General features: G+C 42.0%; 1 protein-coding gene across 14 annotated transcripts in view; it reads right to left on the bottom strand.

The window, feature by feature from the left end:
- celf4 (CUGBP, Elav-like family member 4) overlaps positions 1 to 15,715 on the bottom strand; it is a 90,141-nt gene that overhangs the window by 15,689 nt on the left and 58,737 nt on the right. For all 14 annotated transcript variants that reach the window (XM_085406073.1, XM_085406061.1, XM_085406070.1 and 11 more), the window contains exon 3: positions 4,842 to 4,890. In XM_085406073.1, the coding sequence (XP_085262199.1) occupies positions 4,842 to 4,890 (49 nt within the window). The remainder of the gene's footprint in view (positions 1 to 4,841; positions 4,891 to 15,715) is intronic.

The following is a 15,715-nucleotide window of genomic DNA, read 5'->3' on the forward strand; positions in this document are numbered from 1 at the left end:
ATACGAAGCACCACTCAGGATTCTGAGCAGTCACTGCTTTCTACTGTGAAGCAACAGTGGTCTCTTCTAGAGCGAGGTATTTGTGGCAAATTAAATGGTTTTGTTTATTTATTTATGACTGCCTCCTGCACCCCATCCACCAGGAGTCATACTCTTCAGTTCCATTGTGGAAGGAAATTTCACCAAGTCCCTCGGTCCTCCCGAGGATTCCACAACATGTCGTAATTTTCAAACCAGAATATGAATGATCTGAAAAATCTACCATGTTGAATGTTATTTGTGCAGATTCTACAGAAAATAAGCCACCAAGTGATAATCATCTTGTATTAAATGTTATGTGTAAATAAATGTGAATGCATAATGTGTGGTGAGACAACATCCTGTAAGCAGCATCCTAGTAGCTGTTTCATCAGATGTTTTTGTCAGATATGAAATGGCACGACAAGATAGAAACTCACAATGACAGTGTGACAATGCATGGGTCTTGCTTGTCACATCAGTCTGACATTTTTTTCCCCCATTGAATCAGTCATTTAAAATTACAACCTATAGGCAAGGAAGTGCGCCTGTCACAGGTGTCAGATATGAGAGAAGGCAGCTGTGTGGGTGTGCCTTTCCTCAGGTCAGAACATGATTAAAATTTAACTAAGGTCAGTTCCCTAGTCTTGCCAGTGAACTTTTCCTTCCCCCCCAAAGAACAACATATGTATTGTCATTATTATTATACAGAAGTAGGAAGTAATATGCATAAGTCAAAGATTATGCTGAATCCAGGAGACAGCTGTATGAATGTGGGAGGCTATGCGCATATTTTTCCCATGGCTAAAGAAAAGCTTTGCTAAGACCTTCGAAGCAGCATACCTACTTTCTGTATAAGGTTACAGCAGGTAAAGCGTCAGGAAAAATACTTTATCATTTCTCACGGCCAACACCTAATGCATTTATGGGTCTAATTCTCATTTATGAGCACGTAGCAATAATCCATTTGCATATATTAACTGCTGGCCTCTTCTTTGGCAAAAAGCCTCCACCATATTTATGCCCAAAATGCTGACGTGAAGTAACTTGATTACATGTAAAACTTACACGTAATTTTGGTACAAAACATTAAATTTAATGCAACTGGTGAAATTAAATGTATTTGATTGGTATACACTGAGTTTATACTAAACTATGTTTTTCAATGATTAGTTTGATTGAATTTGAGTTAAAAAACATTTGATTTTATATATTTCAGTTGCATTTTACTCAAAATTATTGTGTCATGTTAATGAGGGCCAGCACTCTTTTTTTTTTTTAGTGAAGTAACTCATAATTAAAACCTAATTTCTTTCTTTTTCACTGCCAATTTTTTCACATATAAACTTACAGGCTGTCAAATACATTGTAGAACGTTATAATCGGATACAAATCGGTCATTCAGGGTCTCTAATAAAATATGGACAGACCAAGGTTCGGCATCAGTTCATTAGTGTCAGCACATGACGGCGTTAGTCGAGTCACTCAATGAGTGGTCGAGGAGAATTGTGAAGCTGAGAGCGAAAGTGTGCTAGAAGCGAAAGCAGCAGATGTGTCGATGTGCATGGCTGTCATCAGTTCCCGCGTCGCAAAGAATCTGAGCTTTGTGGAAAAAAGGGGGTGTATACGTTCGGAAACTAATGAGCCTCAGTGCAATTGAGGCTCTGAATGTGCTCTGCAAATTAATGTGTGTCTAGGTGTGGGTATCCGCGGGCGCCCGTGTGTGCGTGCATGCGTGTTGAGGGTCCGTTCCCCGCTGCTTGTGCCTGACAGGGTGTCCTTGCCAAGTCAACAAGACTAATCTGCGCTCTGGCCTTGCACCGGGGGAGGGGGCAGGGTGGGATGGTGAGTGTTTACAAGAGTGTAGCGCATATCAGAGGTGGACACACATATGCACAGGCACGCACTCGCAAATCTTGAAATGTTTGCACCCCCACACCCTCCTCCTCCTCACATCTTCTCAGACACATACACATTCATAGTACACACCTCAATGGTGCCCAACAATTCTCCAGGGAAGCCACCAATAAACATTACATCTTTCTTTGTGAAAGGACTTACACACACACGCACACACACTCATATTCAGCAAGAGAGCAAATCAATATACACCAGAGTCTCAATAACGATGTAAAGCCCCCCCTCTCTCTCACGCACACAGACAGTACATGACAGTGGCTCTCCCCGATCTCCCACTACAGTAATATTTAGTTGGCTCGAGTTGTACCAGGATACATAAAAAGTATTAGTTTCCAATTTCATTATTGATTTTTGCCACACTTAACAGTACTCCTTTTTTTTATCACTTGCGCAGACCCATCTTCACTAAATCAGTTTTCACACATGAACTCAGGGTCAGGGTAATCAGGTGTCCCCAGTTATCCTTTCTCACACACGTAGCGCACTGTAGCAGATGGCCAGCGTTATCTGCAGACTCAGTACTGGAAATACTGTTTGGTTTAGGTGAGGGAGATGTCTGACTAGAGCAAGCACAGAGCAGGATATAGGACACTCACTTGCTAGCTGTGAATTTGTTGGACAAAGCTGTTTTTTTTCAAGATCAAGGCACATTAGTGCACCTGGTCATCAGGCGGTTTTTGTACTTGGAAGCTGGCAAGTTAAAGGTCTCTTAATGTCAGAACTGACTGTGTGGCACGTTTTCATTCTCACGAAGCTCGATCAGAGAAGTTATGACTGAAAGTAGCTTCTCCTTATTTGTTAACAGTGGTGGAAAGCAATGTGCTTATTGAATCAAGTGCTGTACTTGAATCTCATTTACTTTAATATTTTTCAGTTTTTGCTATCTTATTGTTAAAGTAATTTAAAGATGAAATATTGTATTACTTACTCCAGTGCATCTAGTTTTATTTTATTAGAAAGCCATAGTCTTCAAGTTTCAATCTTGCATTTAAACTTATGACAAGCATTTAAAATCCAGAGCATTAAATCAGTGGGTCGAAACCTGTTGGCTTCTGGCACTGTTACAATAAGAAGCGCCTAGTTGGTGATCCATGCCAGTTTTTTAGATGTGAAGTATTTGCTACTATTTTACCCTGAAAAGGTAAAATAATAGTAAGTACGGTGGTGCAGTGGTGCACTGCTGCCTCACACCAAGAAGGTAGAAATCTGACCGAGATTTTTGTGTGAAGCTTGCATGTACTCTCCGTGTGGGTTCTTTCTGGGTGCACTGGCTAGTACTTAAGTGAATTGGTGATTCCTAAATTGCCTGTAGGTGTCTCACTGTGTTAGCCCTGTGACAGCAATCCGTCCAGGTTATACCCTGCCTCTCATCCTGCGGCACCACCAAGTGCTGTAACATCTTGTATCAACACTGGTTTTAGCTGAGTAATATCACACTGAAATGTATGTAACTGGGTTACAAGGGGCTAGAAGGTACCACCAGTACACTTTAAAACCAGTATATAAAAATTCAAATGCACAAATGTTAAGATTTTATTGATAACAGGTTACGATTATGTTATCAATATAATTGTTTTTGCCTTGTTTTTTGGCATACATTTGTTTTTTTTATTATCATCACCAGTTTCTGACCCCTTATTACCCCATTACACAAACATACTCAGCTAAAACCGCTGTTGATAAAAGATGATACCTACTGGATACTGCCATACTGGATATAGATTTGGTATTTAAGTGGTAATAACTTGCTATCTCCATATTATTACCTTCTTATTCCTTCCCTTTTACCCCATTATTACCACATCGTTGCTGAGCTGTAACAGAAAGTGCAACTGAAAGATGAATTATTCCTCCACCAGTACAATTTAACACTCTGGCACTATATTATATTGCTTTGCTTTCCTGTGTGAAAATATGGGATCAAGAAGTAAAGAAATTTCCTGGAAAACCAGCAGTGTAGGGAACTAGATAAGAGGCAGAGAAGTATGGATGTCTTGCCTTGCCTTCACTTTCCTCATTCTCAGTGTTGCCTCTTTTCTCCCCCTTTCCATCAATCATTCTCAGAGAACCAACAAACTAAACAGAAGAGGAAGTTGCGGATTCCTTGCAGTTTTATTTATTTATTTTTTTGTACAAACTAACACCTCTCTCAGTCTGTAGACATCCACTGCTTATCAACCTTATCAACGAACTCCTTGCATGCTCCATTTCTTCTCCCCCCCCTCCCCTCCCCTCACCCTTTCCATCTTTCTTGTGCCTGGAGAATCACTCTGGTGCCTGTTATATTAAAAACTGAAAACTTTGAAAGACTTCAGCCAAAATTGGTCAGACTGCATCAATCTTGTCTTGTACAGTCCATTGATTGATGTCAGGAGCAGGTCACTACTTGTCTAGACATAGAAAATTCGCTTTAAGCGGCCTTAGCTGTCAATATGGCGCGCTGCACACAAAATACCAGACCGGAATTCACTTTCATTGACACAGACCTGTCATTTACATTTTCAGTTCATTTGGCTGACACAAGCTTGTGACATTAGTCAAATTGGGTTTGCTTTGTTTGTCTTGGTGTTTGACAAACAAAGTGACCTGTTTCCCCCTCGAAAATGACAGGTCATGCGTATCTCCGTGTATGCATACGCGTTTGTACATGCATCAGCGCATATGATGAGACTCAAGGAAAGCAGCTAGAGGCTACACTGGCCAGGAAGAGCGCTGTTTACATAATGTGTTCTGAAAACTGGAGGGTCTGGCTGGGCCGCGCTGTCAGCCCGTGTCGAGGTACGGGGCATCGTTTAATAGGACAGATAATGGTGAGGCTGATACGCGCAGGCAACATGCTTGAAGGGCTAGAACAAAGAATGGAAGTGGAGGGAAAAAAGGCAACAAAGAGGGGCGTACAGTACCTCCTCGACTCTCACTGTCTGCTGGCTTCACCTGGATCGGTCTGTTCATCTGTGACATAGAAAGAAGAAAGCAAGAGACAAAGAACCCAGTTAGCATCATGTAATGGCACATGCTTTTACCCCCTGCCCCCAACCTCCCCCCCCCCCCTCCTAAAAAAAACTTTTTTAGAATCACTCAGCCGCAATTGAGGGTAAAATGTATTGAAAATCTCCAAAGCTGCAGCACTTACAGCCATTGGGGGAATAGCTGGTTGGGAATATGGGTTGGAAATATTATTTGATCTGAGATGAAAGGAGAGAGAAGGGTTGGAAAGGGGGATAAGCAGAGGGATGAAGGGAAAGATAGAAAGAGGGGATGATAGAGGAAAGGTAACACCGGGTCAGCAGAGCTACTGCGAATGTGTCTGTCTCTAGAGGTTTGATGTGGCACCACAATATTATCAGTGTGGGCTTTGTGTTTTTATGTGATACATATGCACGTACAGCGCAGCCAACACATACAGTACATACTGTACAGTGAGACTCTATCTTACATGGGTTTTCAGACTCCTAAGCCTCATTGCAAATTGTTCTTGCACAGTCTTCTTTTAGCCTCACACACCAGTACACACGCGTGCGTGCGTGCGTGCATGCGCGCGCGCACGCACACACACACACACACACACACACACACACACACACACACACACACACACACACACACACGCTGTCCCCCACTGAGACCTTTCCACACTGTGTCCGCCGAGGCCCTCCTTTCATTTCACTCCTGCCTGTCAAAATTTTCCTCTCCGCCTCGCCACCCTGCTAAACGCTCGCCGCCAATCAATTTTTAATAATGCCAATCGCCATGCTGCCAGGAGGAATAGAAGGGAAGGGAGAGAGGAAAGGAGAAGAGATCAGAAGAGAGGAGAAAAAAAGGAGAGGAGAGGAGAAGATGGGGAATGTGAAGGATGAAAGGGAGAAGGGAAAGGTCAAGGTTCTGTGTGATGCAGAATCAGTGTTTTGCAAAATGTCATTAAAATCTTTTCTTTTGAATTTGCTGATATAGTCATCACCCTTATGAATCTGCAAGCTTTCAGATGATTCCCCAAAAGGCAAAAAACTTTGAGCACGAGGACACGAGGACGCGGCGCAAACACAATTAATGCTCGGACCTTCACCCTTTTCTGGCGCTTTTCAGCTGCTAATATTAAATCACATCATTCCCCACAACACTTGAGTTACCCATTCCCTCATCTCCCTCGTCTCCTCCCTCTCTTTGACAGCCAAGAACCCTGCTAATGTTTTTAATGTGCTGTGATGCATTATTTATCAGACTGGCTGTTGATATGGAAAAAGGACGAGAGGGGATAAAGAAAATGGGGAATGGAAAAAAAGGGAGTTAAAAATGAGTAAAAAGCGAGAGTACAGTCTTGTGAAAAAAAGTTTTCACAAGACTTCACAGGACTCTGTGCAATCCTGTGCAAAACTAAGTACACCCAGTCACAAACTGCTAATCAATTGACCAACAAAGTATAAGCACCTCTAAAATGCCACAATCTTCCCTGGAGTTGCTGGCTCAGCAAATTCAAACCAGGGTCAGATTATGCACCAAGAGCTACATTTCAGGCTCTACAGACCTCAGAAACATGATGCTAAAATGAACAAGTATGGCCTGTTGGAAGGGCTACCTTTCTATAAAGGACATGCCCAGTACTGCTAAGGTTTGCAAAGCTGCAACCGAACAAACCACAAGACTTGTGGAATAATGTCCTTTGGACAGACAAGACTGAAGTTGAGATGTTTGGTAATGCACAGTGCAACGCTTTGCAAAAACCAACCACAGCATGTCAGCGCAAACACCTCACAGCAACTGTCAAGCACGTCGGTGGAGAGGTCATGATGTGGCCTTGTTCCAAAAACACAGGACTTGGATACTTTGCAGTCACTGAGTCGACCACGAATGCCTCTGCATACCAGAATATTTAAGAGTCAAATGTGAGGCCATCTATCCAACAGCTAAAGATTGGCCAAAAATGGGGCATGCAACAGAACAATAATTCCAAACACAGCAATAGTCTCCAACATAATGGCTGAAAAAGAAAAGAAAGGTGTTGCAATGGTCTGATTGAAATGCTCTGGCAGGACATTAAGAGAGGGCCAATGTCTCCACAATGATGTGAGACGTTGATAAATTCATGGAGAAAACAATTATTCAAAAGTATTGCTGCTAAATGTGGTTCTGCCAGTTACTCATCAGGGTGTACTTTTTTTTTTACACGATTGGATGGATCGCTGTGAAAACTTTATTTTCACATGACCGTATGTGAATCAAAAAAGTGTTAGGTAAACAACTGATCGCAGGAAAGGTGAGATCACACTGGGTGAGAAAAGTAAAAAAAACTAAATGAAAAAAGTGAAAAAAGGGTGGCGATGGAAGGAATAAATGTAGTGATAAAAAAGGGAAGTGGGATAAGGAAGAAGAGTAAGGGGAGAGGGAATTAGGAAAACAGGACATAGGGGAAGAAGAAGATATGGATCAGAGTATGGGCAACGTCAGCTCAATGCTCCCGAGGGGGTCGGGGGTAAAAGCCTGCATACATATGAGCACTTTTACTATGATTCATACAAATAGTTTGACCTCAATCTTATCTAATTGTGTTCTACCTCAACTAGTTCTTTATGCAAGTGTCAGCATTAACCTGCATGTTATATGATAACACTGACCCACTGAGATTTTATTTAATTACGCAGGTCTTTATTTAAGTCTTCACTTGGAGTTTAGAGAAGCTACAAAAAACTATTTGGGGATGGCGATGGCAACAATATACAGTATGTGATATATACTTGATCTCTTATATGTAATAACATATAAAAAGCTAGATTTTATTAAAATAATAATTCCTCACTCTTAACGTGCAAAATCCCGTGAACCCGGATGAATTGGTGAATCCCTTAAATCATCATTGCCACTTGAGCACCAGCATGCGAAATGTCTGCTCATAAATTTTTAGATACCGTTCAAAATAATGTTAAGTGGTTAAACCATTATTTTCTTTTTGTCACTGAGGGCTGAGTGCTGTTTCATGGGCTCTCTATCAGTGGTTTCCATTACTCCAGGCCCATAAACTGCTTCAAGGTCAGCTTTATCATCCTGCTCATAATAGGGTGAGTTAGCACCAGCCCACTGGACAACTGATCCCAAAACAGTTGTTAAACCCACACGCTGACTCGCACAGATAGCTCCCCTCGGATGTCTGTGGTAGTGCTAGCTAAAGCCAGATGGCAGCATTGAGCAGGAGAAGCTCTCTTTAGCCTAATACCAGTGAAAAATCTCATTTACACAAAAGAGGCTAAAATCCATACATGCATACATATATATACACGCAGACATGAAATAAGAGTAAGTGGCTAAGCTCACATGACTAGACATGGATGCTTATCCACACAAGTCTGGCGCGTACACAGAACATGCAACAGCACAAAATAGGCCTATGCATCCAAGCGTGCGCGGGTCGGGAAATAAATAAGTGTAGGTATGCACAAAAGATATGTAAATGTAGCTTTGTGAGTCAACATGTGCAGTGCCTAAATTGGCTCATCTCACAGCACGCACACCTAATACCCTGTTTGTAGATCACTTTCTCTCCTCATCCTTGTAAGTGCGGTCGCCTGTTTTTCATTTCATATGCCTAAAAAAAAAAAACGAAAAAAGAATCACACACACACATGCTAAGCTCCATTCTTGCTGAAAGTCCACCTCAGCAGACTTGTGTTGAGAATGGCCTTGGTGTGTACCACATGATTGACAGCTCAAGAGGAACTGCAGCTACACAAATGCATGGGGGCACGCACACTCACACACATTCTTGCTACACTCCTCTGTTGATTATGTAACTCAATGACAGTGCTCTGCCTCAGTGCTGCCATAGATTCCCTGTTAACTAGAAGCTGAGGGAATACATGGTCTGCATGCAGTCTGTGCTCTACCAAACTGGTGAGTCATTCTTCTGAATCAGTGTGGCTTGAATGTCTAGCAAGGCCCACAAGATTAGCTCCAAGCAGTGTGGGACTCAAGCTTTGCCTTATTGGATTCTCCTTTGAAATGGGACAAAACTGAAGTCCTTGATCTGAGTTTTGCTGCTTACAGTATTGATTTCACTGTGTGCAAAGCACAAAAATGAAGTTATAGGAACAATATTTTGATGACAACTCTACGGGATTTCTTTTCGCTGAATTTCTTTATAGTACCTTGTTATGTCAGATGCACTTCAAATACAGTTTATTACAAGTTGCTCAAGGCAATGCCAGCATCACAAGCCACACACACACACACACACACACACACACACACACACACACACACACACACACACACACACACACACACACACACACACACACACACACACACACACACACACACACACACACAATAATGCATGCACACAGAGCTACATTAATACACAACACTCGCAAGGACACGAAAGTCCACAGTCACTCACACTCCCATCACTCTGTGAAAAAGAATATTGAAAGTATGCTTTACGAAACTCGGGAGAGGAGGTAGGATTTTCTCATTTTCACCCTCGTCTAGCAGATGTGTTTTTGAGAGAGAGTAGAGCAGTGCAGGCCAGGTCATTTCATTATCACAGTGAGAAAGCACTCCATGAAACTCTCCCAGGGAAGCAAGGAAGGCTGCTCGTAATATTCCTCCCTTACTATTGTCAAAACTTGCTCTATTTTACATTTTACAGTCGAAGGTCTTTTTCTTATTACATTCCAATTGCTTTCGTTTTGTCTTTATCCCATTTGAATGCTGAGATGTTTGGGGTTCTTTTGCTCTCTGCTCATACATATAATTACTGGTTCTTAAATGTGGTACACATAAAAGCATCTACAAAAAAAAAAGAGAACTGCTCCAAATGTTAAAATTATCTGCAGGAGCAATGTCACTGAGTGCAACTGTAACCAAATGCTGGTATTCATGTCAAATGAACCACTGGCACTCGACCTGGATCTGCTTTCCAAAGTATCTCAGCATGCATAACACTCATCTTGGGATGGAAACGCGCCAATGGAAACATTAGCTGAACAAATATGGTTATAACCCTGAGATGCTTTTGGGAAACTGGGCTGTTGATGGCGAGAAAAATCCACTCTCAATGGCAAGATTAGCTTGACTAGAAACATTAAGCAGGTGTATATTAGATTTTACACATGATCACAACCTATTTTAAAAGCAACAATTAAGATTTGACACAAATTAAGCTTCTACAGTATATGATTTCCCCCCCTAAGTTACAAGAATGTTTTATAAAGCCGAAACAAAATCTCACGCATCACCGTTACAACTGCTTCAGGTGACGACTGAAACTGGCCTTTGCTTGCCACAGCATCAGATGTGTTCGTTACAAGCCATTCAGTCACAAACTGAACAGCTATATTTGCAAGTGCCTGAACTAATCTGTGCAACAAATGTTTTACCAGTGTCATGTAGCAGGATGAGCTGGACAATGTGTAAAGTAAATGTTAACAAATGCTTGAATTGAATAACTCCTGGAGGTAACAGGAAGAACCACTATCAGAATTTTACTACAGCTGCTGTTAGAGGGATTTTAGGGCATGCCTCCCTTAAAGTTGTTTGAGTACATTAATATTTCAGGTGTGGCTTGAGTGCACATTCTTCTTCGGGTCGTGCCACAGCACCTTAGTTTGGTTAGGGTCAGGACTCTGACTTTTTCACCCCAAAACCAGATTTTCCTGTCTCTTCAGCCGTTCTGTTGTTGAATTGTCTTGTGAGCTCTAGATCGGTGTAGCTTTTTATCAGTCAGCCTCTCCTAAGCTTTAGGTCACTGACTGCTGCCCTGACATTTTCCTGTGTAACCTCACCTTTTTCAAGTTTCTTTCTTTCTTTGTTTCTTTTTTATTGTTTTGAATTCAAGACTCTGAAGAAGGAAAGCAGCTGAAACAATGACGATCCCTCCACCATGCTTCACAGATGGGATGGCATTTTAGCGTTGGTGTGCAGTGCCTATTTTGTCATCTCAGCAGACAAGTTCCCTTTTCATACCTCCTTTACCCTACTAAAGGAAAACAAATATACGCTGTAATTCACTGTAATTTTTAAAATCATTCTTGTCTTCTTATCAGGAGTGTGGCACTTTTTCAAATTCTTCAGTCAGTATTTAGTCGTGTCAAACTAAATTCTGTTACAAATACTTATTTGTGGATCACAAAGTTACATATGGGACATTATTAAGCTCACTTGAACCATCACCTCTATGTAAAAGAAAAATCTGTGTGAACTAAAGAAGAATTGTTCTTCTAGACGTAAATTTGGCAGGAGTTTTTTTTTTTAAACATGGTCACTGATTTCTTGAGTAAAATAAGCTACTTTCTATATGAGAGCCAATCTAAACTCAACTCATCCAGAATAACTACCTCAGAAGTAATATACAATGATATTAGTTTGGCAATTTCTCTCAGGGCTTCACAGCATACAGAAGGGGGGCATAAATTCTAACAGCAAAATGGTCACTACCTCCAGAGCAGATGTCAACAGCAATATATTCAAAAGTCTGAGGCAGCGAAACAGCAGAACAGGACCACCCTGCAAGGAGTCTTTGACATTAACCACTGCTCCACCTCTTTTAGATTTCTTGTCACTACAAAAGATCGTGTAATGCTCTTAAAGGTATTGGTATCTGAGACTCTGTTATCTAGCCGAGCTATGAATCAGGCAAAAATCTCAGGGTGGCATTTATGTATCAAGATGTTAACAAAGTCCACTTTTTAAAAAAAGTGCTCCTAATATTTAAATGTAATAATCCAAGCTGGGATTTGAGTGGAGATAGTTGTAGTAAAGATGTGTCGTATCTCAGGAGGCTGCATGTTGATCTTTACAAGATCATACTAGGCATTTGTCAGACACAATTCTGTTACCAACAAACAACAGCCACCATGATGTTCTACTAGTTCCTGAAATGCCAGAAATGCAGTGTGACTTGATGTTGCCCCAGGCTCCAGTTCTACCGGGGCACAAAAGCATGCCTTGCACCCTCAGTTGGAACTGAATAATAACAAAGGCGTATCACAGACAGGCGGGGGTATTACAGTAATGTATAGTTTTTGTTATTGCTCTTTAATTCATTAAAAGCAGCTGCAGACATATATAAATGGTTGTAATCTGTTTTTGGCAGGTACCTTTTTGGGTGTCCACACCCAAACTCATTTCAGATGGATCCTAAGTCATTTTGTACTGGAACCAGGCCTGCCTTGGTTTGACAAGAACCTTTAGGTCTATTCTATAGTAGTGTTGATAACAGCTTATAAATTGATGAATGTTTAAATCTCACTTGGCTTCCTCTCAGGTTTAATCTCCACTAATGTCTACACATCTCACTGAGTATTCCCCCCCCCCCCCCCCAACCACCGCTGTAGTTCTTCATTCTGACATACGGCCAAACATTAAACCTCTCTTTTGAAGTGAAACATATTGCAGCGAGATCAGGGTCTGCGTGTGAGGGTAAAGAGGGCTATAAAGCAAAACATCACAATCGCTTCCCTTTTGTTGCATTGTCTTCTTCTTTAACCCCTTTCATCTTTACAGACAAACGGAGATGGGCAATCTGTTTCAAGAACGAGAAGAGAATTTCCTGACAACAGCACAGCCTGGCCCAGTTTTTTGGGGTGGGATTGAGTAGCATGCTGCAGTCAGCCGGAGTGGACAGGAACAAAATAAATATTAAGAGAGAGAGAGAAAGGGGCGAAAAAAAGGCATCCAGATGAATTATGAATTACTGGCACCGACTGTACTTTATGTGGCTGTTGAACCGCAGCACTAATGTGGCTAGTAGAATGACAACTTGGCTGCAGTATGCACTATGGCCCCCCCAAAAAGACTGATCAGTATTTCTTAATGTTCAAAATTCTATAAGATCACGAAGCAGCTCGCTTTCTCTGAAGAATAATATACATGCACAGTGTTTTTAGGGCTAGGTTTTGAGCTGCAGCTGAAATAGGTTTAATGTTTGGTGGTGAAAGATGTATTTGAATGGCGGAAGTTAAATTCCCAAACGTCCCTTGCAAAATCATCCTAAACAAATTCAAATTTAATATAAAGCTGCCTCTCTATCTGAACTGAGAAATCCCTCTAAAGCCACTACATAAATGAAAAATACCGCCACCTTCTTCCCCCTGCCTGTTTCTATATGCTGCTGCTTCCTCTGTGGTGCTGCTGTCCCAGTAGTGTCTACAGAGATCACTACGTCTCCACAAAGGCAGATGAAAGGGAAACACACAGAGATCACAAAAGAAGGCAAGCCTCCCTGTCCGACCCTCTGATCACCCGGTGATTCCTTCATCAACACGGCTTTTGAACACTGCTCAAGCATGCACGGAACATGAAGACAGAGGATGATAGACATCCAAATCAAATCACACCCTCGAGCACGGAGCATCATTCTCGACCTTGGGAATAATGTGTGTGTCAGAATAATGACAACTCAAAAGGTCCACTCGGTGTATTTATGCTCAACTTCCATGCAGATCCATCCTTTCCCGGTTAAAGACAATTTCTTTGAAAATTCTTTTCCCAACTTTCTGACGACCTGTTTTCAAAAAAAAAAAACTAGTTACAAAATACAGACATTTTTAAAAGCTGCAAGTTATCGCACACCCCCACTCCTCCTCCACTCCTTTTTCTGTTTTGCCCGCAGTTGGTTGAGAGCAGCGATGCTTTTTCTCACATCCATTGTTTGATCCATTTCACACCAGCCCACCTCTTCTTTTTATCTCCTCCTGTTTTCTCTTTCTTTCACTGGCAAGCAGCCTGAATGCTGGCAGTAGTGGGAAGACTCTGGAGCAATTTTGAATGAGAGGTTAAAATGAAAATGTAGTTCTCTCTCTGTTTTTCTTTCTATTCTTGTTCCTATTATTCCCCCCTTATTCTTCTCCCTCCTATTCTCTTGTATGAATTTGTTTGTCGAATAGAGTAAATGAGTGTTAAGACCTATTTTTCCCCGCAGCAAGTTCATGCATGAAAACAGTGTTTTCCCCTCATTTCCTCCACGTTTTTTCAGTGCTCCAACCTGGATAAGAATCTATGTGGAATGAGAGCAGACAGGGTTTATGCTTCCCGTGAACACTTTAATAGGAATCGACAGTTGAGAATTCTGTTGTCACAGCGTAACAGGATAGAAAAAGCACATCATCTGCACCCCCAAATGATTTTGCCCTGTCAGAACCTGTTATGGCTCCACACTCTCCTGTGACATGCACTCGTACACGAGCTACGCCCCGACTCACTAAAGACTCACGCGAATGAGATGCGCTCCCAAATGATATATCATATGTCAAAATGTTCTATTTTAAGTTTACATAAATGTTTCATTTGTTTCTTTAAGGCACAAAGCATCACAGCTGACTCGGAAGATCTTTTTTTAAGAGCCCTGAACACAGGTTGATTATCACACTACAGCTTGATTCATCATAGAAAGAGGCATCACTAATAGAACAGTGCCAGGGTGGGAAACAAAAAGCCTGCAGAGCACGCACACACCTTTTGTGAGTTATATAATTAGATGTACAGCACCTTGGCAATCAACAACTCTGATGTTGCCATAGGGACAATAGCTTTGACTATAAAAAGAATGGATCTATATGTGGAGGTGGCTGAGGGCGGAGGTGCAGAGTGAGGCAGCAAGAGAAAGAAAGGAGAAGACGCGGAGAATGAAGAAAGAAAAAAGTGTGAGAAAATTGGTGCAAGAGAAGCGAAGGTGTTGCCGAGGTGCGGAGCAGCTCTCGGTGCATGTGTGAGTTTGTGTGCATGGTGCACCTGCACGCGTGTGATTAGGAGCGTTCAAAGCTCGTGGGTGTGTGTGTGTGTGTGTGTGCACGCGCACCTGTGTGTATGTGCTGCTGTTCTTGTGTATGAAAGTGTGCAGGAAGGGAGAAGAAAAAAAACAACAAGGACAAAATGTGATAGAGTTGGTAAGTAAGTGAGAGAAAGAAAAGAAAAGAGCTAACTACAGAAATTGTAGAGGACAATTTTCAGCCTCTCTCTCCCCCTCTAAGCTTGCTGCATTGCTAAGGCTTTGCAGCATATAGTGAAGATTAGGCCAGATGAGAAAGCCATAAATTCTACTTTTCTCTTTCCAGAGGTGAACATAAATCATGGCTGGTACTGGCATGCCATAACTGGGTTTTTGCTTTTCACTTATCTAATAAATAAAATAAAATAAAAATAAGTGTGCGGGCTGTCATTGTCTGAGCCGAGCAGACTGCCTTCACTTGCATCCCTCCACAGTTTTTTTTGTCCTCCTCTCCAGCCATCACCGAGGTACAGAGACGATGAGTGGGTTTCCCATAATTGCTGCGGGAGCACTGTATTCATGAGCTGACTATCGCTGGACTGTGTGTGTGTGTGTGCGCACGCGTGTGTGCATGTGTGAAATGCGTGCGAGTGAGAAGAAGAGAGCGAGAGCTGACTTAAAAAGCCCCGTGCATATGAAAGACACCTTACAGCATATGCAAATGTAAATATAGACACAAATAGCAGCATGGGCAAACGCGCCATCGTTGCGGCTCGGGAAGGAAATGCAACCTCTCTCGTGTTCAAGTAGACTGAAAAGCCTGCACACGCACACTCACACAGACATGGAAACACACACAGCTTCTGTCTCATAAGGTTAGAGGGGTTAGAAGACGGTGTTGTAATGAGCTGTCACTCAAAATAGCCAGCTTTTTTTGTCCTGGAAAACCCCCAGAAGGGTGGTGGTGGTGGTGGAGGGGGGGGGGGGGGGTATGATGTAAGGAAAAATGAGTTGTTGATACTGATTTCCCCCCTCCTGTCTTAATCTAATGAGTTTGATGAGCTTGAGCTTAATGCCATG

The sequence above is a fragment of the Rhamphochromis longiceps genome, linkage group LG5 (assembly GCF_057381845.1).
Source record: "Rhamphochromis longiceps isolate RC_006_pf linkage group LG5, R_longiceps_female_GT1.1, whole genome shotgun sequence".
NCBI classification, from domain to species: Eukaryota; Metazoa; Chordata; class Actinopteri; order Cichliformes; family Cichlidae; genus Rhamphochromis; species Rhamphochromis longiceps.